The sequence below is a fragment of the Schistocerca gregaria genome, chromosome 9 (assembly GCF_023897955.1).
Source record: "Schistocerca gregaria isolate iqSchGreg1 chromosome 9, iqSchGreg1.2, whole genome shotgun sequence".
In the NCBI taxonomy this organism is placed as follows: Eukaryota; Metazoa; Arthropoda; class Insecta; order Orthoptera; family Acrididae; genus Schistocerca; species Schistocerca gregaria.
In genome coordinates, this window is record NC_064928.1 from 82,594,037 (window position 1) to 82,620,500 (window position 26,464).

The 26,464-nt window shown below is 44.2% G+C and overlaps 1 protein-coding gene across 1 annotated transcript; it reads left to right on the forward strand.

Annotated features, from left to right (window-relative positions):
• The first annotated feature begins 1,760 nt into the window (after nt 1-1,760).
• On the forward strand, nt 1,761-25,349 carry LOC126292128 (cuticle protein 79-like). Its single transcript, XM_049985961.1, has 4 exons — nt 1,761-1,831; nt 17,774-18,193; nt 21,584-21,679; nt 25,191-25,349. Exons 1-3 carry the CDS (start codon nt 1,817-1,819, stop codon nt 21,665-21,667), a joined length of 519 nt encoding a protein of 172 aa, XP_049841918.1. The 5' UTR covers nt 1,761-1,816; the 3' UTR covers nt 21,668-21,679; nt 25,191-25,349.
• The last annotated feature ends 1,115 nt before the right edge of the window (nt 25,350-26,464 follow it).

Below are 26,464 nucleotides of genomic sequence, written 5' to 3' on the forward strand. Positions count from 1 at the left end.
CTACACTCCTGGAAATTGAAATAAGAACACCGTGAATTCATTGTCCCAGGAAGGGGAAAATTTATTGACACATTCCTGGGGTCAGATACATCACATGATCACACTGACAGAACATCAGGCACATAGACACAGGCAACAGAGCATGCACAATGTCGGCACTAGTACATGTATATCCACCTTTCGCAGCAATGCAGGCTGCTATTCTCCCATGGAGACGATCGTAGAGATGCTGGATGTAGTCCTGTGGAACGGCTTGCCATGCCATTTCCACCTGGCGGCTCAGTTGGACCAGCGTTCGTGCTGGACGTGCAGACCGCGTGAGACGACGCTTCATCCAGTCCCAAACATGCTCAATGGGGGACAGATCCGGAGATCTTGCTGGCCAGGGTAGTTGACTTACACCTTCTAGAGCACGTTGGGTGGCACGGGATACATGCGGACGTGCATTGTCCTGTTGGAACAGCAAGTTCCCTTGCCGGTCTAGGAATGGTAGAACGATGGGTTCGATGACCGTTTGGATGTACCGTGCACTATTCAGTGTCCCCTCGACGATCACCAGAGGTGTACGGCCAGTGTAGGAGATCGCTCCCCACACCATGATGCCGGGTGTTGGCCCTGTGTGCCTCGGTAGTATGCAGTCCTGATTGTGGCGCTCACCTGCACGGCGCCAAACACGCATCCGACCATCATTGGCACCAAGGCAGAAGCGACTCTCATCGTTGAAGACGACACGCCTCCATTCGTCCCTCCATTCACGCCTGTCGCGACACCACTGGAGGCGGGCTGCACGATGTTGGGGCGTGAGCGGAAGACGGCCTAACGGCGTGCGGGACCGTAGTCCAGCTTCATGGAGACGGTTGCGAATGGTCGTCGCCGATACCCCAGGAGCAACAGTGTCCCTAATTTGCTGGGAAGTGGCGGTGCGGTCCCCTACGGCACTGCGTAGGATCCTACGGTCTTGGCGTGCATCCGTGCGTCGCTGCGGTCCGGTCCCAGGTCGACGGGCACGTGCACCTTCCGCCGACGAATGGCGACAGCATCGATGTACTGTGGAGACCTCACGCCCCACGTGTTGAGCAATTCGGCGGTACGTCCACCCGGCCTCCCACATGCCCAGTATGGTGGGTCTTACACACCGGTGTCAATGTGTTCTTTTTTCCATTTCCAGGAGTGTATTTTTGACATGTTTGTGTTCTGAGGGGAAAAAAATGTGGTAATAATGAACACTCTGAAACGTGCGTATGTTTTATAAAAGATGTTTCTAGCGATGGGAGAGGTGCGCAGATGTTGTAGGGCTCTACTTTGGACGTGACTAGTGTTGCACATGTAAGTGTTGTTAAGAGTAAGCCTGTTCCCTTCCGCGAAGTGAATGAGCGGCGATATGGGTGATCGGTATTTCGCGCGGAGACAATTACGAAATGCTAGGCGAGTGCAGCGCCGCGCCGTAACGCAATAGCTCGTCGCGCCGGCTGCCGCTTTCCTTTCTCCGGCCAGAGACGCGTAAGGCAGCCCCGCCGACTGCGAGGGGACTGGGAAAAAAAAGGAGAAAATAGAGAGAGAGAGAGAGACTGTACAGGAACGGGCAGGGCAAGGTGGGGTAGGGCAGAACCGCGTGGCGGCGAGCGAAGCCGTGGCCGCCCATGGTGTGTGAGCGGGCGGTGCGCGGCGTGACCAGAGCGCGATGCTAATCAGGGACTGCGGGGTGGGAATCTGGCTGCACGAGCCACCCCGTCTGTCCAGCTATAAAGGGGGGCCCACGCGGTGGCTGGAGCAACAGTTGCACCGCGTCCTTGCACAGCAGTGTAGCTCCGAGACCATGAAGATCATCGTAGTGAGTATACGGGCCACTGCAGTATATTGTGGTGTGCGTACTGTAAGACCTTCAGTACACACACCATCAGATTATTTGACTTGTCGCTCTAACGAAGTAGGCGAGTGTCAGCAATGTGTCTCGTGGTCTTATCGTGGCATGTTTGCCTTTTGCCGTCAGGTCAGATGATATAAATGCCGCATGCACGCCTAGAGTAGCCGATGGACGGTGACCAACTTGATTAATTTGATTAATTTTCACACATATAAAAATTCCTTAACTTGCTTCTGGATGCTATTTACAATTGAAAATCTGAAGTTCCTTTTGTATTGGTACGTTCATCTAATTCTCACATATATCTCTGATACTTGCCAAAAGTATCTTCATGGCTATGTACAGGAATTGATAATCTTATTAGGCGCATACTGAAACTTGACTATATACTGGTATAGGCAAATGTAGAACTCGTACAGACTGGCACAGACTAATGCAGACTGGCACAGACTGTTGCAGACAAATGCAGTCTGGTACAGGCTAATCGGAGATCTGTACACTCGTTACAATACCTCGCGCGTTTATGTATCACTGCGCGAGTGTGATCCGTGAGGCTGCGTTACATATTAATACGCGGATCGGCGGAAGCAGAATTTGGTCCGTCTCTATGGCAGCGCCATCTCGTAGTGCGGAGACGGACGAGCGCTGCGCCTGCGCTGTTGTACTTAGCGGGGCGCGCTCTAGTGGGAAAGTTGTGTACGCGCTGACTACGCGGAACTATGTACGCAACATATATTAACACTTCTAGACTGTAGGAACAATTGAAGATAATGTGGGGATCATACGGGATGGTCCTCAGGAAGGTCACTTCTGACACGAAGTCGCGTCCAGCGAGTGGTCTGCAAGTTCTGTGACAGTGAATTCGGGAGCCGTCCTGATCACAAACTGGCCACGTGACTGGGAACTTTTGCATTGGAATAGGGAACTAGGTCGCCACGAAACGCCGGCAACCATAACAGAGACAGCTCCTCGGGCTTGCTGTAATAAATAATTCAATACAATTGTTCCGTTTATATGACCCTCTGGGCGGTTTTTGCAAAAGCAATGGCCGAAACTTCGGAGAATTTTACACAAGGACGATGTGACCACATACCGAGAAGAATTTTATTAACTGTGGCTGTGATAGCCTACACGTACATAAAACACGTAACTCCTACAAGTGAACGAAGGCAGGGAGGTACTACACACGTACAGAGATTATAGATGTTATGATTAATATTCCCCGAGACATTCAATTCTCATCATTATGTAATGATGGAAGCCCAAGAAATGAATTGATGCTTCAAATGGTTCAAAAGGCTCTGAGCACTATGCGACTTAACCTCTGAGGTCATCAGTCGCCTAGAACTTAGAACTAATTAAACCTAACTAACCTAAGGACATCACATACATCCATGCCCGAAGCAGGATTCGAACCTGCAACCATAGCGGTCGCTCGGTTCCAGACTATATCGCCTAGAACCGCACAGCCACTCCGGCCTGCGGTAGTTCTGTGACAGTGAATTCGAGATCCGTCCCAATCACATACTGGCCACGTCATTGCGACCTTTTGCTTTGGAATGGGGAACTAGGCCGCTACGAAACGCTGGCAACTATAACAGAGACAACTCTTTGGGCTTGCCGTGATAATCAGTAGAATTGTTCCGGTTACATGACCGCATTGTCCAAGTGCTAATTTTACGTCGTTTTGGACACTGTTACCACTGGCTGTTTTTGCAAAAAGCAGTGGCCCAAACGTCGGAGAATTTTACACGTGGACGATGTGGCCAGACACTCAGAAGAATTTTAATAACTGTGGCAACGGCTGCGATAGCCTACGCGTACATAAAACACATAAGGCAAACAAGTGAAAGAAGGTAGGAACGTATTACACACGTACAGAGATTATAGATGTTATGATTAATATTCCCCGAGACATTCAATTCTCATCATTACGTAATGATGGAAGCGCAAGAAATGAATTGATGGTTGAAATGGTTCAAACAACTCTGAGCACTATGAGACTTAACGTCTGAGGTCATCAATCCCCTAGAACGTAGAACTACTTAAACCTAACTAACCTAAGGACATCACACATGTCGATGCCCGAGGCAGGATTCGAACCGTAGCGGTCGCGCGGTTCCAGACTTTAGCGTCTAGAACCGCTCGGCCACTGCGGTCGGAACAGTTTAGACAAGAATTGAATAGAAGCGTTTGAAATGCCACTGAAGAATGCTCAAGATTAGTTGTGTAGATCACTTAACTAGTGAGGAGATACTGACTAGAATTGGGGAGAAGAGAAATTGGTGGCACAATCTGATTAGAAGAAGTGATCGGTTGGTAGGGCACATTTTGAGGCATCAAGCGATCAGCAATAGTACTGCAGGGAAGCGGGGGGGGGGGGGGGGGATCGTAGAAGGAGACCAACAGATAAATTCATCCAAGCAAATTCAGAAGGCTGTGGGTTACAGTAGTTTCTCGGAGATGAAGAGGCACAGAGCAGAGTAGGATGCAAAGCTCCATCAAACCGGTCTTTGAGCTGAAGACCACGACAACGACAACAACAAATGGGCATGTTCAGATCGCACAATAGAAAATAGTGTCTGTATCGGTTAGTAAAGCGACACACTTCGTTGCACTCCTGCTTACAGTTCTCAGTCAAAAACTGAAGTTGTCATATGGCTGTGGCAAAGCGGCGCGCTTTAATAACCGATGTAGAAGCTGGTTTCTGTCGTGTGGTCTGCGGAAGGTAATTTAACTGGTGGAAGCTAGTAATCGTTGTAGCCTTCCTTTGATTTTGGGAGTTTTCCAAAAGAAGGCCTCGTGCAAACTGACAATGGCAATGAATTCTACCTTCGTATTGGGTTTGGAATATCGTTACTGGTAATAATGCTGTGGAGAAAAGTGAGTCAGCTTAAAGGGTCCTTAGAACAAAGTCTAAGGCTACTGAAAGGTATGTGCTAAGGTCTGATCAATGTAGCTCCAGAATATAGTCGGTAGTTGCCAACCGCAAGGTAGGTCGCGCTCGCTGCCCCAGACCAAACCTTAGCACGTAAATCAGAGAATATATACAGGGTGTTACAAATAGGTATGGCCAAACTTTCAGGAAACATTCCTCATACACAATTAAAGAAAAGATGTTATGTGGACATGTGTCCGGAAACACTTAATTTCCATGTTAGAGCTCGTTTTAAGTGTTCTTCCACCTACGCTCAATGGAGCACGTTATCAGGATTTCATACGGGATACTCTACCTGTGCTGCTAGAACATGTGCCTTTACAACTTCGACACGACATGTGGTTGATGTACGATGAAGCTCCTGCACATTTCAGCCGAAGTGTTCGTACGCTTCTCAACAACAGATTCGGTGACCGATGGATTGGTAGAGGCGGACTAATTCCATGGCCTCCACGCTCTCCTGACCCTCTTGACTTTCATTTATGGGGGCATTTGAAAGCTCTTGTCTACGCATCCCTGGTACCAAATGTAGAGACTCTTCGTGCTGGTATTGTGGGCGGCTGTGATACAATACGCCATTCTCCAGGGCTGCATCAGCGCATCAGGGATTCCATGCGACGGAGGGTGGATGCATGTATCCTCGCTAACGGAGGACGTTTTGAACATCTCCTGTAACAAAGTGTTTGAAGTCACGCTGGTACGTTCTGTTGCTGTGTGTTTCCATTCCATGATTAATGTGATTTGAAGAGAAGTAATAAAATGAGATCTAACATGGAAAGTAAGCGTCTCCAGACACATGTCCACATAACATATTTTCTTTCTTTGTGTGTGAGGAATGTTTCCTGAAAGTTTGGCCGTACCTTTTTGTAACACCCTGTTTAATGATTTTAATCTGGTTTTGTTAGATAATATTGAGAGTTAGGATATTTTTGTCCAAGGTTTGACACAGAAAGCGTTTGCTAAAATTTTTTGTAAGAGTGTTTCGTGCTACGGTAGGTTTTGTGTATGACCTAAAATTTTTATAATATATGTATTGAGATCAACAGTGAGTTTATATCTAATGGCCTGAATCGTAATCCAACTCCTTTGTTTAAATTGAATATGAAAATGAGTAGTAGAGTAAAGTATAGAGAAACAATTAAAATCGCTCAAAAGAGGAAAGGCCGCTGGACCAGATGGGATACCAGTTTGATTTTACACAGAGTACGCGAAGGAACTTGCCCCCATTCTTGCAGCGGTGTACCGTAGGTCTCTAGAAGAAGAGCGAAGCGTTCCAAAGGATTGGAAAAGGGCACAGGTCATCCCCGTCTTCAGAAGGGACGTCGGACAGATGTGCAGAACTATAGACCTATATCTCTAACGTCGATCAGTTGTAGAGTTTTGGAACACGTATTATGTTCGAGTATAATGACTTTTCTGGAGACTAGAAATCTACTCTGTAGGAATCAGCATGGGTTTCGAAAAAGACGGTCGTGTGAAACCCAGCTCGCGCTATTCGTTCACGAGACTCAGAAGGCCATAGATACGGGTTCACAGGTAGATGCCGTGTTTCTTGACTTCCGCAAGGCGTTTGACACAGTTCCCCACAGTCGTTTAATGAACAAAGTAAGAGCATACGGACTATCAGACCAGTTGTGTGATTGGATTGAGGAGTTCCTAGATAACAGAACGCAGCATGTCATTCTCAATGGAGAGAAGTCTTCCGAAGTAAGAGTGATTTCAGGTCTGTCGCAGGGAAGTGTCATAGGACCGTTGCTATTCACAATATACATAAATGATCGGGTGGTTGACATCGGAAGTTCACTGAGGCTTTTTGCAGATGATGCTGTGGTATATCGAGAGGTTGCAACAATGAAAAATTGTAGTGAAATGCAGGAGGATCTGCAGCGAATTGACGCATGGTGCAGGGAATGGCAATTGACTCTCAATGTTGACAAGTGTAATGTGCTGCGAATACATAGAAAGATAGATCCCTTATCATTTAGCTACAAAATGGAATGATCATATAAAGTTGATCGTCGGTAAAGCTGATGCCAGACTGAGATTCATTGGAAGAATCCTAAGGAAATGCAATCCGGAAACAAAGGAAGTAGGTTACAGTACACTTGTTCACCCACTGCTTGAATGCTGCTCAGCAGTGTGGGATCCGCACCAGGTAGGGTTGATAGAAGAGATAGAGAAGATCCAACGGAGAGCAGCGCGCTTCGTTACAGGATCATTTAGTAATCGCGGAAGCCTTACGGAGATGATAGATAAACTCCAGTGGAGGACTCTGCAGGAGAGACGCTCAGTAGCTCGGTACGGCCTTTTGTTGAGGTATCGAGAACATACCTTCACCGAGGAGTCAAGCAGTATGTTGCTCCCTCCTACGTATATCTCGCGAAGCGACCATGAGGATAAAATCAGAGAGATTAGACTCCACACAGAAGCATACCGACAATCCTTCTTTCCACGAACAATACGAGACTGGAATAGAAGGGAGAACCGATAGAGGTACTCAGGGTACCTTCCGCCACACACCGTCAGGTGGCTTGCGGGGTATGGATGTAGATGTAGATGTAGATATCCACCAATGACAGAACCAAGTAAACATCAGGGCCAAAAATTAATTTTCGAGTTCATCTTAATGACATTGGACAAACTGCATTATTCTCTTAAATGTTACTGCAGAGGCAAATACATGTTACATTTCTGGCCAAATGGAGGAGTGTATGAAACAAGTTGAGAGACGCACTCAGATGCAGGTTTGCTGAATAATTAATTTAGAACAATTTCATCAATGAGACTTTCACTACAACAGAACGACGGATTAGCATTGAGGGTAAGACGATGGTAGCAACTTTTTTTTTCTAAAAGGTGCCGCATTGCTACAATAGCGTTAGAAGACAGACCCATCTTTACTACACAATTGTCTGTTTTCCGCAAAATGATGAAAAATTTAGAGAAAAAAAGTACCATTTTCCATCACGACAATGCGTCAGACGCACACAACAAAGCCCGCATCTCGTGGTCGTGCGGCAGCGTTCTCGCTTCCCATGCCCGGATTCCCGGGTTCGATTCCCGGCGGGGTCAGGGATTTTCTCTCTGCCTCGTGATGGCTGTCTGTTGTGTGATGTCCTTAGGTTAGTTAGGTTTAAGTAGTTCTAAGTTCTAGGGGACTGATGACCATAGCTGTTAAGTCCCATAGTGCTCAGAGCCATTTTTTGCACACAACACAACTATTAACTGAGTATTTGCATGCGATAATAGTCAGATCCTTGACCTCGCACCATACAGCCCTTTCTGATTTTTTTATTTCTAAAAATTAAAAGATGTAATCCCTGGATTCATTTTTTCTTCGTCAGATGAAGCAGTAGAGCAATGTAAAAACCTGATCAGTGAAGTCTTTGAGGAACAATGGGATCATGGCTTTATGGACTGGTTTCACCCAAAGCCAAATTGCATTGACTTTAATTGGGGATATTTTGCGAAACAATAAAATCATTTAGATGTTTTTCAAAACTAGTCCTGGTCTGAGTTTCTAATAATTCGTGTCGCCCTTGTGTGTCTCTGCCTTTGCTCCCCCACCCAGCCATACGCGTGCCAGACACGTGCGATCTCTCTCTCTCTCTCCGGCGCTATGGTATCGAACACGAGACTCCAGGCTGCCTGCACCCGCCTTGGTCAGCCGTTCCTTACGACAGACCGCCTAGCTCTTTACACATCCGACCAGCTGCCCAGAATGCTGCGCGATTTACCGGCTGCCAGCCGATCGCATCTGGTCTCAGATAACCCACCGGAGTTATTACTGTTCATGAGCAGCTCACATGCGAACTGGTCTCACCCACGCGGTTTTTCTGCTCCTGTTTGACAGTTATTTAAGAGCGGCCGCCGCCAAGTAGACTGAAGTAACTCGGCTCTCGTACTGCCCTAATGAGGCCAGACTCAGCCGCTGTACGTCTTCCACATCTACCTCGCCTCATAAGACGCCTATAAGCGACAATTATTCATGATGTTTGCAGTGCAAAAAGAAGGAGAAATCAGCCAGGGGTGATACCAGATGCTAGCTTAAAGGCTTGCCTGATGGCGGGAATTGCGGTCAGGTGAAGGGGGAGGCCACGCTGCTGAACCTTCACGACTAATGCGCCACACATTAACGGTGTGTATTAGCTACTGCCGTAGGAGACGTATGCAACACGTGCCTGGTGATAAACGCCGTTGGCTGAACAACACTAGAGCACCGTACCTGCTATCTCCCGCACGGAACACCAGTATTTCATATCTCGATTTACATTGTGCGCACTCCGTGGAATCTCATACCACATTCTGGTGTCAGCACAACCGCAAGACGATACGTACGAATTGGCCTCAATGACGAGGTCCGATGACGTGATTGAAGAAGAAACAGGAGTCGACGTGGAAGAAATAGAGGCGCCAGTGTTAGAATATGAAAGAGTTTTGGACGGCTTAAGATCAAATATGGTAGAAAAGATTGATAATGTTTCATCGGAATTTCTAAAATCATGGGCCGGGAAGTGCCAACAATACGACTAATCGCGATGATTTGTACAATGTATGAGACTGGCGATGTACCATTCAAATGTTCAAATATGTGTGAAATTTTACGGGACTTAACTGCTAAGGTCATCAGTCCCTAAGCTTACACACTGCTTAACCTAAATTACCCTCAGGACAAACTCACACAACCACGCCCGAGGGAGGACTCGAACCTCCGCCGGGACCGGCCGTGGCGATATACCATCACACGTCATCCACGCAGTTCTGATGACAGTAAGATCCGACACGTGGGAGAATTATGACAGAGTCAGTTTAACAGGTCGTACATCCAAGTTCATGACAAGGATAATATACAGAAGAATGGGAAAGAAAACTCAGGATGTGTTAGATGACCATCAGTTTGGCTTTAGGAAAGATAAAAGCACCAAAGAGACAGTTCTGACGTTGCGGTTCATAGTGGAACCAGGAATGAAGAAAAGACAGGACGCGTTCATACGATCCCTCGACTTCAAAAAAAGCGATCGGCAAGGTAAAATACGCCAAATATTCCTAACGCTGACAGAAATAGAGGAAAGGTGTAGGGAAAGACTGGCAGCATACAATATGTACAAGAACTAACAGGGAGCGATAGACTGGAAGAGCAAGAACGAATTGCCCGGATAAAAAAGGGTGTAAGACACGTATGTAGCGCCGGCCGTGGTATCCGAGCGGTTCTAGATGCTTCAGTCCGAAACCGCGCGACCGCTACGGTCGCTGGTTCGAATCCTGCCTCGGGCATGGATGTGTGTGATGTCCTTAGGTTATTCAGGTTTAAGTAGTTCTAAGTTCTAGGGGACTGATGACCTCAGATGTTAAGTCCCATAGTGCTCAGAGCCATTTGAACACGTATGTAGTCTTTCGCCTCTGCTTTTCAATAGACATATCAAAGTAGGAATGTCGGAAATAAAAGAATGATTCAAGAGTGGGACTGATATTCGTGATGAAGGAACATCAATGGTAAGACTCGCTGATGATTCTCAGTGAAACTGAAGAACAGCTACAGAATCTGTTGAATGAACAATGTAATGAGTACGGAATACGGACTGAGAGTAAACGAAAGAAAGACGACGGTAATAAGAAATAGTAGAAATGAGGACAGCGAGAAACTTAACGTAAAAACTGGTGATCACGAAGCAGTTGTAGTTAAGGAAGTCCCCTATCTAGGCAGTAAAATAATCTATGACGCACGGAGCAAAGAAGCCATAAAACGGCATTCATGGCCAAGAGAAGTCTACTAGTATGAAGCATAGACCTTGAGGAAGAAATGTCTGAGAATGTGCATCTGAAGCACAGCATTGCACGGTAGTGAAACGCGGTTGCTTTGCGAAAAGGAGGACGGAAGGGAATCGATGAATTTGAGATGTGGTGCTACAGACGGCTGTTGAAAACTACGTGAGCTGGTGAGGTAAGGAATGAGGACGTTCTCTGCAGATCCACTGACAAGAAGAAGAGACAGGATGATAGGGCATCTATTAAAACATCAGGAAGTTGTAGAGGGTAAATAGTGTGGAGAAAGACAGAGACAGGAATAAATTCAGCCAGTAGTGGAGACGTAGGCTGCATCTGTTACTCTGAAATGACAAAATGGCACAGGAGAGCGTGGCGGGCCCCATGAAAACAGTTAAAGACTGATGATCGAAAACCAAATAAAGAAAGAAAATAAAAAGAACTAATTGGCAACTTTGGAAGGTGGTTGTTAGTGCTACGCCAGACAACAACTGTATACAGAATGAGATTTTCACTCTGCAGCGGAGTGTGCGCTGATATGAAACTTCCTGGCAGATTAAAACTGTGTGCCCGACCGAGACTCGAACTCGGGACCTTTGCCTTTCGCGGGCAAGTGCTCTACCAACTGAGTTACCGAAGCACGACTCACATCCGGTACTCACAGCTTTACTTCTGCCAGTATCCGTCTCCTACCTTCCAAACTTTACAGAAGCTCTTCTGCGAACCTTGCAGAACTTTTTAACAACTGTATAGTCGGAGGACTTACAACAAAGGCAAATAGAAGAAATTAGAAATGTGCAATGGACATAATCAGAAAGTCAACCTTCAGCACTGACTACTAACCTCGAGTCGCGTAAAAACACCCTTTACATATGCCCTGTCTCACAAGTGAAGACACAGAGGAGAATTCACTGTATCTTCTTCGTCATTGTAGACAACATCGGCGGGTATGCAAATGATTACAATTACAATTGTCTGTGACTGGAACAACGGCCTTCAGAATCTGTTAGCGCTGCTCGTGTTTAGCTTTCCTGTCAAGGCATGGTAGGGTGTCTGAAGTACATGAGCTACGTTATATATTGCGTGATCATTGTCAAGGGCATGAAGTGATACATACTCGTGTGAGACAGCGTAATCAGCATTTGGCAGAGTTTTAAAGAGGCTGTACTGTGGTTCTCCATTTGGCCGGCCAGTTGAACCGTGCACTCTCCAGATTTGTGGGACGTTCGGACGTGAGAGTGGCCTGACACTGGCTGCATGGAAGTGTGAGGGCAGACATACTCGCTGTCAAGGGTTCGATTGACCACGGCAAGGAAGAACCGCCGTATCGTGCACAAAGCACATCACAAACCCTCAAATCATCCCCTACCGCCAGTGAACAAGCAATGGACTCCCTACAACATTCTGATTCATACTGAGCAAACGTTGGTGACCAGCAGCTGTCGGATTAGGGCCTACAGACCATTCGTAGGGTGTAGTTAACGCCACAACTCAAACAGCTGCATCGGGAATGCTGCAGTGATCAGAAGGCATGGACTGCTGATGAATGGTGGCCCATTGACGAATTGCCGATTTATACTGCCCCACATGAGCATAGTCTGGGAGTGTGGCGGCGAACTGGAGAGATGTGCAGTTCTTCCAATTCTTTGAAGAGTCGTAGCAGTGTTGCATCTGGCATCATGCTTTTAGGTACCACTGGGTTTGACTTGAAGGCATGGTTGGCTGTGACTGAGGGAACTCTGCACAACAGCCTCACGTGTCACCTCTAATGAGACAGCTGTCGCAGCGCCGCTTTCCAACACGACAGCGCTCGTACACAAATGGCAAATGTCTGTGTGAACCGTGCTCGTGGTGTTGAGGTGCTACCGTGACTAGTAAGATCTCTAGATCTGTTCCCCATGGAACATGTGTGGGACCGGCTCTGAGGTTCCCATTCCCAGTTCTAGAATCTGGTTACGAAAGAACTGTTAAAACGTTTGTGGGTCTCCTAGCCTCTGGAGAGGACATAACGCCTTCACGACACCCTTCTCTAGCGAATCAGTACATGCATCCTCGCCAGACGGGGCGTAACGTCATATTGATAAGTGGACTCCTCCTCTTCCTCATCATCATCATTTAAGACTGATTATGCCTTTCAGCGTTAAGTCTGGAGCATAGCCACCTTATAAAATTCCTCCATTATCCCCTATTCAGTGCTAACATTGGTGCCTCTTCTGATGTTAAACCTATTACTTCAAAATCATTCTTAACCGAATCCAGGTACATTCTCCTTGGTCTGCCCCGACTCCTCCTACCCTCTACTGCAAAACCCATGAGTCTCTTGGGTATCCTTGCTTCTCCCATGCGTGTAACATGACCCCACCATCTAAGCCTGTTCGCCCTGACTGCTACATTTATAGAGTTCATTCCCAGTTTTTCTTTGATTTCCTCATTGTGGACACCCTCCTGCCATTGTTCCCATCTACTAGTACCTGCAATCATCCTAGCTACTTTCATATCCGTAACCTCAACCTTGTTGATAAGGTAACATGAATCCACCCAGCTTTCGCTCCCATACGACAAAGTTGGTCGAAAGATTGAACTGTGCACAGATAACTTAGCCTTGGTACTGACTTCCTTCTTGCAGAAGAGAGTAGATCGTAGCTCAGCGCTCACTGCATTAGCTTTGCTACACCTCGCTTCCAGTTCTTTCACTATGTAGCCATCCCGTGAGAATATGCATCCTAAGTACTTGAAACTGTCCACCTGTTCTAACCTTGTTCCTCCTATTTGGCACTCAATCCGTTTATATTTCTTTCCCACTGACATTACTTTCGTTTTGGAGATGCTAATCTTCATACGCTAGTACTTACATTTCTGATCTAGTTCTGAAGTATTACTTTGCAAACTTTCAATCGAATCTGCCATCACAACTAAGTCATCCGCATATGCAAGACTGCTTATTTTGTGTTCACATATCTTAATCTCTCCCATGAACTCAATTTACCGTCAACTCTAACTGCTGCCTGACTATCCATGGACTCCTATGCCAACCAATCTTTTTTAATTTGACTCGATTTTGGTACCGCTGAAACAGCATTACATAGCCTCTCAACCCTTCAAATTTATTTCCTCCTTCTCTTTTTTGGAGAGCTTCACATTTTTTGTGAAGCAGAGCATTTGTTTCCTAGAATATGTTGATAAGTCTTGTATTTAGCTTACAGCTGTACTCTCTCCTGTAGGAATACGGGACACACTTTTTTGGAACACCGTGTATGTCTGCTAATGTCTATAACGAAGAATTCTCTATCTCGTCAACCAATAACAAACTTTGGTAATGGTGGACGCTTCACGGATGACAGTGCATTGTTTTTCGACTTAGCGACAACAACTGGAATGCGGCAGTCATTTGTCTGTTACGAAACGCTAGCGCTTCAGTCGCTTAGCTCACTCAGTATTCAATACTACTGCCTTAAATGCTCTTTTCCAACCACTGTTTACTTAAATCAATATATCCTGCTTGCAATCCTCTACTGCCTGTATAATATTGATCCTCCTTGGTTCATCATGTAGAGAAGTACTGAATGTAAGGAGAAGCGTTGACTCCAGTGTTAAATCACAATCAATGTCTCCCGAAGATACTGTTGCTCGATAGACCACTTTGAACAGTATGTCTCATCCTTTCACACCACACATCTTTGAAGGAATACTTTGGATACATATGACATCCGTGGTAACTAATAATCGTCAACTAAAAGCCACCATCTCTTCTCTTGCAATGAGCTAAACATCTTTCACAGCCACCTCTCTAACGACCTACGTCAGGGCCAAACTAAAAGCGACCAGGCGTGCGTTAGCGACCTCGGATACTCCAACTAGTTGGTATTCTGTTTCCAGTGGCCTCGTAGATGGTGGGAAGTGGGACTCTCACCTTCACTGCCACAGCAGGATGTTGCCCGCCTCAGTTGTCACCAACACAGCTGGCTACCAACGTAAAGGTTCATTTCTTGATAGCCGATTTTTTATTTTATTTGGGAAGGTGGAAAACAGAACCCATTGTACGTCGCATTGTTAACCAGAAACATAAAGCATACTGGCAAAATCAGCTGATGCTTAACCAGAAGTCAACGCATCAACAAGGCTCGAAAGAAACATGCATGCAATGCTGTTCGAAATTGTGACCTTTGATATGTACCCATAGAATCTAACAACGTGAGTCATTGTGCTATTTTCAACAATAACCAATGTGATTAAATCGTGAAGAATGCCTCCTAGAAACTGAAAAGGTAATCTAAAGCAAAACATATTTATGGCAGGAAAGCTTGTCTGCGTCTGATAATCCGAGACTGTGATACAATTCCGTTGTGAATCAAAGGCGTACACGTTCTGCGTTTAAGCCAGAGCGTCTGACTTGGCGGTGGAAAAACAGAGAACACTCATACAAATTCATCCAATAAATCAGCACAGTACCTCACATTTCACTGGAGATCACAGAAAGATCGTGCATTAAGTGTTTCTTTTATCCCCCGTCTTGATAGGGAGGACGCAACATGTTATCTTGGGTGGACAGTGAATGAAAGAAGCAACTTCAGTAGTAGCTCTGGGAAGTATCTTGTGACCTTTCACGTTCTTGATTTGACTAACAATATTAATTATAGCTTATAATTTTTGCATACGATTTCGTTATCAGTAACGAATATGCACGTGAGAGAATAACATTACGAAAACTCACTCAGATATTGGTGTAATTTCTGTTGTTAGCAGACGAAGCTATTTCCGTCCAGCCGTAACTGTGGGTTCTTTGATTGCTCTCACTACAAAATACGAGACATGAGTTCAGTTTATCACATAAACGATTAAAAGACTTACTTAACTTTTGACACACTTTTTTGGCCACAGAGTAATGCACAGTTTACAACTGAGATGGAGTATGAAAGCATTACTTGCACCACTAATTAGTGAACTGTTCAACTTTCACAACAGTACAAGTTCATCTGAAACTGTAACAGCTGTCACTGTCCTACATGAGGAGTTTCACTGCTGTAGAAGAGGCTTCGAGACTTGCGTCCTCGACACTATGTTGACCTCAGCGTGAGGCCGCTGCTGTTGCTGAGAGGTAGGAGTGGTCTTCACGAGTGCCTCCAATATTTCGTTGTAGCCCTTGCTAACATACGTGTTATTGATATGCCTTGCCGAGTGTGGTGTGGCAACGTGATCTCTGGACGATACTACAGTTTCAATACGGAACGAATATCAGCACTATGTTTATAGTGTCCACAAATGTAAAACTGTGCGTTTTACAACAACAACAAAAAACCTTGAATCCTAGGACTGTAATATCAGTGACTCACAACTGGAATCAGTCATGTCACACAAATCTCTGGAAGTAACAACCTGTGTAGGTTCAGATGTAAGTTAAGTAAATGGAGGAATTCGGTTCATTGGTAAGATTCTGGAAAAACTATAGCCTACCAGGTGTACCGGTATGAAATGAGCGTTTTTGTGTGAAAATGAACCACTAATTTTGAACTGCAAAGTAAAAACATTTTATTCAAAGTACTGACCATTGCGTTCTATACATTTTGACCACCTTTCTGGCAGTTTGTGGACACCACACCAATACAAATGTTCGTCTCTTGAAGCAAACCAGACACCCAATTTTCGACTTCTTTGTAGGACTCGAAGTGTTTCTCAGCCAATGCGTGTCCCATTGATGAAAACAAATGGTAGTCGGAAGGGGCCAAGTCTGGTGAATACGGCGGCTGGGGTAGCAGCTCCCAGGCAAGTGTTTTGATTGTGTGCTGAACCAGTTTTGCTTTGTGTGCAGGTGCATTGTCGTGTAAAAAAATTACTTTGCCATGTCTTCTGGCCCATTCTGGTCTTTTTTCGATGAATGTATAGTTCAAATTGATCATTTGTTGTCTGTAGAGATTAGTATTCACAGTTACACCGAGATTTAGAAGCTCATGTTACATCACACATTTCTGATCCCACCAAACACAGATCTTTGTCTTCTTGCCAGATCGATCTGGTTTTGCAGTCGATGTTGATGGCTGTCTGGGATTAACCTATGATTTTTCCCGTTTAGGATTCTTAAAATAAATCCATTTTTCACCGCCAGTGACAATTCGATGCAAAATTGATTTTCTTTCATGTCTTTGAAGCAAAATTTGACAAATGGTTGTTCGGTTTTCCATCTGTCTTTCATTCAATTCATGTGGCACCCATTTTCCACACTTTTTGATCTTTCCCATAGCTTTCAAACGATTAGAAATTGTTTGTTGTGCTACATTTAGCATTGCTGCCATTTGATTATAACTCAAAGTATCATCTTCATCCAATATTGCTAGCAATTCGGCGTCTTCGAACTTTTTTGGTGGTCTTCCACGTTCTTCATTTCTTACATCAAAATCATTATATGTGAACCGTTGAAACCATCTTTTTCATGTTGCTTCTGATAGAGCATGATCACCACATGCATCGACAAGCATTCGATGCGACTCTGCAGCACTTTTTTTCAAATGAAAACAAAAAATTAATGCTTTCCGCAAATCATCACTTTATGGTACAAAATTCGGCATTGTTAATACGATGAAAACACATGATGTTGTTTGTTCCATGACTTGATGTATACTAAACATCTTTGACAGATGTCGTATCAAGCAAATAAAAAGAAATTAAGGCTTGTTCATAACAAATGTTCCCTATAGACACATTTATATCTTAACAGTCATTTCATACTGGTATACCTGGTACAAAGATGACTGCTTAGAAAATACTGTCCTGATTCATCATGGAAGATTGCTCAAGAGCAAAATGATGTTAGGTATTGAATACGCTTTGTATGCTCAAGGTATTCAAATTGATGAAGAACTCAGTGCCTGTCACAGTCTTGTTTTGATCTAGGAGGGCAGTACTTTGTCGCTGTGGTTTGATGAAAGATACAGCCACAGTTGGGAGACTGAGGCGCAGGTCCTTGTTCAGGACATGCAGAAGCCTCAGCTATAGCTAAGGGTTGTGATGTCTTCGTATGTACACCCTCTGCCATGCACTTCATACTGGTTCACAGAGAATGGACGTAGATGTAGCTGTAGATCACGAGCTGCCAAGATGGACTCCTGTCCGAACAATAACAGTTTGCTACTGTCCCACTCCATGGTAGGAAACTAGTATTTTCTCAGCTGAATGCCTGCTATGTAGGTGTTTACACTGTGATGTCTTGATGGCAGCTGACGGTCGCCCTGGTGGCTGCAGCCCAGTGCAGCCCAGTCCCAGAGCCGGAAGCGAAGGCCAAGGCCGCCCCGGGCTACCTGGGAGGCTTCTCTGCCGGCCTGGGAGGCTACGGAGGCGGCTTCGGCGGCTACGGTGGCGGCTACGGCGGCGGCCTGGGAGGCGGCTTTGGAGGCCTGAGCTTCGCCGCCCCCGCCATCGCCGCCGCCCCCGCCATCGCCGCCGCCCCCGCCATCGGCATCGCCGCCGCTCCAGCCACTGTGGTACGCACCCGAGTGGTGCCCGGACCCACCCAGCTGGTGCAGCCGCCCCCAGTGCTGCAGAGGCAGGTGATCCAGCCTCCCCCCATCGTGCAGACCCGCCTCATCCAGCCCCCTGCCCAGCTGGTCCAGGGGCCGCCCCAGGTCATCCACGAGCAGGTGAGTAATCAGTTTCAGAACGTCCTCATTCCTTACCTTACCAGTCCACATAGCTTTCAACAGTCGTCTGTAGAACCATATCTCCAATTCTTGGATTACCTTCTGTCCTTGTATTGGCAAAGCAACGGAGTTTCACTACTACACAATGCTCTACTCCAAATGTATATTCTTACAAATTTCTTCCTCAAATTGAGGCCTATGCTTGATACTAGTAGACTTCTCTTGTCCCTTTCAACTTCCCCAACATTGCTTGGTCTCTCTCACGAACATCTATTGAAGCTGTAGTAGGCAATATTTCATGCCTCGTAAAGTAATTATTTTTTCTTCTACCCGCTTCCTATGGGTCACCAGCTGCACATATGAGGCCATGTATCGCATGTGGCTCTGTGCACAAAGCAATGGAGTTAAAGGAAACGTTCACTGAATAAGTAGAACAAACGAGGATTTGAAACGAGATATACTGTTGTAACGAGAGCCAATATAATAAAAAAAATCTTCTTGGCTGCATTTAGATAACGTAGTCTACAATCCAGAAGCAATGTATAGCGTCCTAATACATTTCACAGTACTGGCTCCCAGAGCTCTCGATGACACCTGATCAGTAACAATGATGTTTTTGTTGTGGTCTTCAGTCCAGAGACTGGTTTGATGCAGCTCTCTATGCTACTGTATCCTGTGCAAACTGCTTCATCTCCCAGTGCCTACTGCAACCTACATTCTTCTGAATCTGTTTAGTGTATTCATCTCTTGGTCTCCCTCTACGATTTTTACCCTCCACGCTGCCCTCCAATACTAAACTGGTGATCCCTTGATGCCTCAGAACATGTCCTACCAGCCGCCCCTACTTTTTATCAAGCTGTGCCACATACTCCTCTTCTCTCCAATTCTATTCAATACCGCCTCATTAGTTATGTGATACACCTATATAATCTTCAGCATTCTTCTGTAGCACCACATTTCGAAAGCTTCTATTCTCTTCTTGTCCAAACTATTTATCGTCCATGTTTCACTTCCATACATGGCTACACTGCATACAAATACTTTTAGAAACGACTTCATGACACTTAAATCTATACTCGATGTTAACAAATTTCTCTTCTTCAGAAACGCTTTCCTTGCCATTGCCAGTCTACATTTTATATCCTCTCTACTTCGACCATCAACAGTTATTTTGCTCCCCAAATAGCAAAACTCCTTTACTACTTTAAGTGTCTCATTTCCTAATGTAATTCCCTCAGCATCACCCGACATAATTCGACTACATTCCATTATCCTCGTTTTTCTGTTGTTGATGTTCATCTTATATCCTCCTTTCAAAACACTGTCCTTTCCGTTCATCTGCTCTTCCAAGTCCTTTGCTGTCTCTGACAAAATTACAATGTCATCGGCGAACTTCAAAGTTTTTATTTCTTCTGCATCTATTTTAATACCTAGTCCAAATTTTTCTTTTGTTTCCTTTATTGCTTGCTCAATATACAGATTGAATAACATCGGGGGGAGGCTACATACAGTACATACATACAGTAACAATACCTGTTCCAAATAAAAGCTCCCTTCCCCTTGGTGATTATATAGGTTAGTTAATTATTATTATGTTACAATCCTCTTGTTGTAGTTGACCGTGTATATCGAGACTTCGCTCATTGTTAAATGCAATGGTGTGGTACTAACTGATGGAGACGCATTAAGAACTGGTAAAATTTAATTTATTTCCTTTATCACACTGCACAAACATAAACACACTATTATTCAGACTGTGTGCCACTAGTATTAAACAGAGAGACAAATCCTTCGCTACGCAAGCGCCTTTGGCTCACGCAGCCTACACCTTCCACAGCCTCTCAACAACTGCCTCTACTTGCGACTCTCTGCGCCATTGGGCATTGTCGCCCTCCAAAGAACAACCACTTATAGATACTACACACCAGTACCCTCACACAAATATCTGGAGCCCACCATATTATCTAGATATGTAGGGACAATACTAACAAGCGATATGAAATGGAACATCAACGGCACATCAGTAGAAGAGAAATGGACGACAGATTTTTGAGTCAGCTCTCCAAAAGTCCAGTAGATCTGTAACGCAAACAGACACAGCTCTAGTGTTTGGAATTCTTATCAAATGGCTGTGTATACATACAACGAAAGACTTCAAATATGTGCTACTAGTGTTATTATATCTGAGATCTTTACAGCCCATCCAATGAACAAGTGTTCTCAGGGACTGTAAAATACGACACTGCCTTCATAAAATCCTCTTGATCAGATTTAGGGAAGCGATTGCTGACCTATAGTATGCCGTTAGCAGAACGAGAGTAACTTATATGAGTAGTCTTTGACCACAATTGCACGTGATTTCTGTCCCACATTCAATAAGTTGTAAGTAGACTGTAGAATGAAGGCTTTCACGATCGGGTGACATGGCTGTTGATATACTTTCCGGGATGTAAGGTCGTGGTCCAAGAACTTTTTCTGCTCCAGCGCAGTCCTGGACGAAACGTAAGGAGCAGAAAAAGTTCTTGGACCACGACCTCACATCCCGGAAAGTATATCAACAGCCATGTAAGTAGACTGTTTAGGTTTTCTTATCGGTAACGCCACGTAGCGCTCTGTATGAAAATCCCTGGCTGTGCTGTGTGCAGTCTGTGGCTGGTTGTGGCATTGTTGTAATATTCGCCATTGTAGTGTTGGGCAGTTGGCTGTTAACAGCGCGTAGCGTTGCGCAGTTGGAGGTGAGCCGCCAGCAGTGGTGGATGTGGGGAAGTACGATGGCGGATTTTTGAGAATGGATAATCTGGAGGTGTGTCCATCAGAAACAGTACATTTGTAAGAATGGATGTCATGAACTGCTATATATATTATGACTATTAAGGTAAATACATTATTTGTTCTGTATCAAAATCTTTCATTTGCTAACTATACCTATTAGTAGTTAGTGCCTCCTGTAGTTAGAATCTTTTATTTAGCTGGCAGTAGTGGCGCTCGCTGTATTGCAGTAGTTCGAGTAACGAAGATTTTTTGTGAGGTAAGTGATTCATGATAGGTATAGGTTAAGGTTAGTCAGGGCCATTATTTTGTAGGGATTATTGAAAGTCAGATTGCGTTGCGCTAAAAAAAATATTGTGTGTCAGTTTAAGCACAGTCATGTATAATTTTTCTAAAGGGGACGTTTCAAAGTGTCTGTGATTGAAGCCGGGAACAAGAATGTTGCTCATGGCTAGTCAGAGCGCTACTGCTAGATGTGCACGTAGATAAAAACATATGTAACCCGACCAGTGGATACACCTTATTTGTAAACTGGACGCCAGCCACAATCCATAACGTATCCCACCGATGCAAGCGAGGTAACTCATCACAGGGAGCTCATAACATGTCGCCTTGTTGCAGACACCGGCGGTGATCAAGACAGCGGTGCCTGCCATCGCCGCAGCTCCAGCCATCGGCCTGGGCTACAAGTCGCTGCTGCACTGAACACCATCTCTGGTAAGAGAGTCTGCCCTTCAACAGTCCATTGGTATCACGATCGTTCATTCAGTTTACTGTCTCTTCATCCTACTTCACCAACTACTCCTCAATAGTCCAACATCCCTGTCTCATTCAGTCTGCATGTGTCTTCTGATCGATGCAGGTTTCCCACCCAACCAAGGCCATCCCTTTCACTCCAGCCATTATCCAGGGCTACTGCAGAAAAACTAACAGACTGTTGCCAAACTGATCACCTACACTACTTCTAGACGAATTCGTCAACCTGTTTGATTTTTGCGTCTTTTGGATACGCACTTATACAGTGTTGCAATAAATCCCTTTTTGAAGGAGTCTGTTAAGTAACTACATCTACACCTATATCCACATGGATACTAGCAAATCACATTTAAATGCCTGGCAGAGGGTTCATCGAACCACCTTCACAGTTCTCTATTATTCCAATATCGTATAGCGCGGGGAAAGAGCGAACATCTATATCTTCCCGGACGAGCTCTGATTTCCCTTATTTTATCGTGGTGATCGTTCCTCCCTATGTAGGTGAGTGTCAACAAAATATTTTCGCATTCGAAGGAGAAAGTGGGTGATTGGAATTTCGTGAGAGGATCACGTCCGCGGTAATACAAAACGTGCTGCCTTTCTTTGGACTTTTTCGATGCACTCCGTCAGTCCTATCTGGTAATGATCCCATGCCGCGCAGCAGTATTCTAGAAGAGGACGGACAAGCGTAGTTTAGGCAGTCTCCTTAGTAGGTCTGTTACATTTTCCAAGTGTTGTGCGAATAAAACGCAATCTTTGGTTAGACCACCACAACATTTTCTATGTGTTCCTTCCAATTTAAGTTGTTCCTAATTGTTATACCTAGTTATTTAGTTGAACTTGCGGCTTTGTTTGCAAAATAAATATGTTCTGATTGTGCTCCCTTTGAGTTAGTTCTCGAATACTTACAGTGTATCTTAGTCTTAACTCTACATTAGTTGTACATAACGTCCTCCCCCACTCCGCTCATTTTATTTGTTGACCAAAATATCTAGTGCAGCAGAGTGTGCTGTTGGAGGTATTTCAGGCTGGAATCTCTACTGATAGTTACACATATAAAATCAAGCAGTTATGACAGCAGGCACGAAAAGAAAACCTGTTGCAATCATAACTGGTATGATCGTCATAAGTCGGTGTACTCTACACAAAAGTGTGATAGATATGCTCGAGGAATTCAAATGTTGATCATTGAAGGAAAAACAATGTAGACCTCGCGAAACTTTGGTGGTAAAATGTAGAGAAGCTGTATTCGAAGAAGTTTGCACTGAACTTTTGTTGGCATCGTATACTTCGTGTAGAGACCACCACAAAAATAGGATAAATGAGTTTAGGGGACGCACAGAAGCATGTAGATAGTCATTTTTTGCTCTGCTCAGTACGTGAATGAAACAGGAAAGAACAGAGGTAAATCTTCCCTCCACTTACCCCACACTCCACAGTTACTCGCGAAGTATATGTAGGGTTTTGGGTGTATAATTACAGAGACTTATATTGATGATTGATGGTAGGTTACAGACCAACGCTACACCAGTATTTACTTATGTTTTTAATGTAGGTTAGTACCTTCAAGTATGCATTACTCAAGCAAGCCATTAATCTTTATTTTCGCCTTGGCAGAAAGTCAGGTACTGAAGAGTGGACGCAAAGACACAAAATGAGTAGTCGATACTGATAGACTTAATCCATATCGTGGTGCAGTTACAACCATGCAACAAACATCAGGTAGTAAAATAACCATTTGTTTGCTAAAATACTGTTAGACGCACAGAAAAACCAAGCAACACACTGATGTGGGCCGACTGTGCACGAATCTTCCGCCGAAGACTAGTCCAACATAACATTGCGTGCGTCTATGTGGTTATAATGGCAAGCGTGGATTGTGAAATCGACAAATTTGCTCACTTTAACTAGGGCTACCTCGTTTAAACGCTAATGGCGAAGCAAATCAGTATGTTCTGGCTTAATTTCCACCCGACATCACACAATCAGCGAAAAATTCTCATGCATCGAAGTTACTGACAAGACGCAGAATAACGGAAAATAAAATTTGGGATTTGTTAAACGACTATCAGTTCGGTTTTAGGAAAGGTGATGGTTAGATAACGGAAGTAAGACTTAACAAAAATCACCACCCATTCATACGCTTTGTCAGTCTAGTACAAGCGACTGGCGACGTAAAATTGTGCAATATATTTAAAATTCTCAGGAAGGTAGGCCTCAGCTACAGGAAAAGAAGTTTAATATATCGCATGTGAATGAATCAAAAGGGAAAATAAGACAGAAAGACCAAAAAGTGCTCACATTATAAAGAGTGTTGACAAGGGCGCAGTCTTTCGCCCCTACTGTTAACCTGTATATAGAAGATGTAGTGGTAGCATTAAAAGAAAGGCCCAATAGTAGGATCAAAGTCAAAGCGACAGATCCGTGTAGGCAAGCCCGTTTTGCAACTGTGGTTTTCACACCATATGTCTGTTCTGCAAAACGCAATACGATGTTTCAAACGTCGTCTGTCTTCTACTCATCCAGTTGTATTGTAAATGACTTAATTTACGTTCATACTCACTACCACAAGTAAGTACTACATTTGAAAACGAACGTCTCTGTAATGCGTTTTGGAAAACCTTTGTTATTTTCGTGTGCAATTTTTGTCGTAGCTGCTGATCGGTGTGAGGTGATTGCACACTAGCGTTGCCAGCACAGAAGAAAAAACGAGTAACGATTTTCTCTGTCGCATCACTGTGGCCATTAGCCAGTCTATCGCCCACAGACCGTATGTTTCCGGAAAAATAATACAATTTGCCCCAAATGCCCAGTGTGTCCGAAGCCTTATCCGGGGCTGATAAATCAAGTGATTGCAGGAGTAGGCTAACCCAGCCGCAGATTCGGTATACAGTCTGATAGGACTTCGTTCAGCCTCTGTCGTTTGCCAGCATCACTGACGCTGATATCTACAGCACTCATGATGTGAAACTAGGGAGATACTTCCGGATTTCCCTTTGTTAGGGAACACAGCATCTGCAAAACGTGGTGCGATACGTAGAATAACACCACGTATAACAGGGTTGGTGAGAGAAGACGTCTGCTGAATGTTGTAAGAGAAAGGAAAAAGAACTGGTTGGGACACTCATTGAGAAGGGAGTGAGATATCATGCGGACGCACCAGGCAATCACATGCATTCCCATCTCGAACACAGTCTGAAATCGCCGCCGGCGCCTGGTCTGAAAGGTAGAATGAGGATTATATACAACGACGCGTACTTAAGGGCAGGAGACTTTTTTTTTCTATTCTGACCTCTCTGCAAAATATTCTTCTGCTTTTAGACTGAAGACTGAGTAATTCGCTTCCAAATGTTGTAAAAGTATTTCTGGTACACCTCATGTATAGTAGTTACTGTTATGCAATAGCTACAGTTAAAAAGTCACACTATTTTTTTTAAATTTACAAACTCACTTATGCTCTTTCTTGTTGCAGGTGGAAACTCAACTGCCCCTTCATCTTAACAACCGCCGACATCACACACATCAATCCACGCGCGCCAGTCATCGTAATTTCACCTCATACGTCCCACAATCAACGCATAAAATGTAGTGCTTCGTCGATCTACATAATAAAATAAAAAAAAAATACTGAGTGAATATAAATGACGCTTTATTTATTTGGTCCCAACTTAGAACCTTGGATTTGTAACCGTACACATATCTCTATTGCCAACCAGCTAAAATGGTTACCCATTCTCACTTGCAGATGTGTATTTAACGGCTTCCAGGGACACCAAAAATATATTTTACGATATTTCATACGATCATTAACCGAAGTTAAGAAACATAAAATAATGTCATAGCCTGCTCATCATAATAACTCAAGCATAAGAGCGATAAACTGCGTGTATGTAGTGAGACATCCTAACTATGTGCAAATTACCCAGGCTGTATTCACCCCATATTTAAGAATGAGAGCACAGAACCACTTGCAACAACTTTTAAACGTAATTTTGAACCTTTTCCAAACTGTGCATCTCGAACACTGGAATACAAAAAAAATGGGAGAAAAAGTTTATGGCTTACCACATTTTCAACGTTTATGCAGTAAAAGTGTATCATCAGACATGATGTACCAATTCATCACTTATTTACTCCTCAGTCAAATTGCAACGTATTTTCCAGATAGCATCTATAGGATGCAAATGTATAGCAAAGTGGTATCATTGTGGAACACATAGTTCAGGAAGTGAGAAATTTGTTTTTCGTAAAATGGAACTCAAATTACGGAGACTATACTCGTCTGTAACGTAGAAGTTCAAAGTTGCGTTATACATGGGGGTTCGATTCTTTAAGGAATCAGTCTTCATGGTATTGGAGGTTATTGGTTAACCACTACTTACGAAATGCCTGTAGAAAGACTGATGAACAGAAGAGAAACAAAACTTGATATTTTTATTGCTACAAAATAATAATCTTACTTCACTTGACATTTCAAAAACGATTATGAATCCACAGTAAACTGACAACAAAAACTTTCGTTGGAATGGATTGAAGGGGAACACAAAACATACGCCAAAAAACTGACTGTAGAAAAGTGAACCATGAAAATAACACGTATTATTCATCCATTGTTATCTAGTACGTGCGTCTTCAAAGAGTTAGTCTTGTTAAATGAACCTTTACAGCGTATATATTTGCTGAGGAAATTTGTCATTAATAATTCGTTGCAATTCTATAAGAACAGTTATGTCCGTAGCTACCTGC

What these genes read in the sequence shown, in the direction of transcription:
- LOC126292128 (XM_049985961.1), top strand. An exon ending in CCCAGGTCATCCACGAGCAG is followed by an intron (nt 18,194 to 21,583) that starts GTGAGTAATCAG and finishes GCCTTGTTGCAG; the next exon opens with ACACCGGCGGTGATCAAGAC.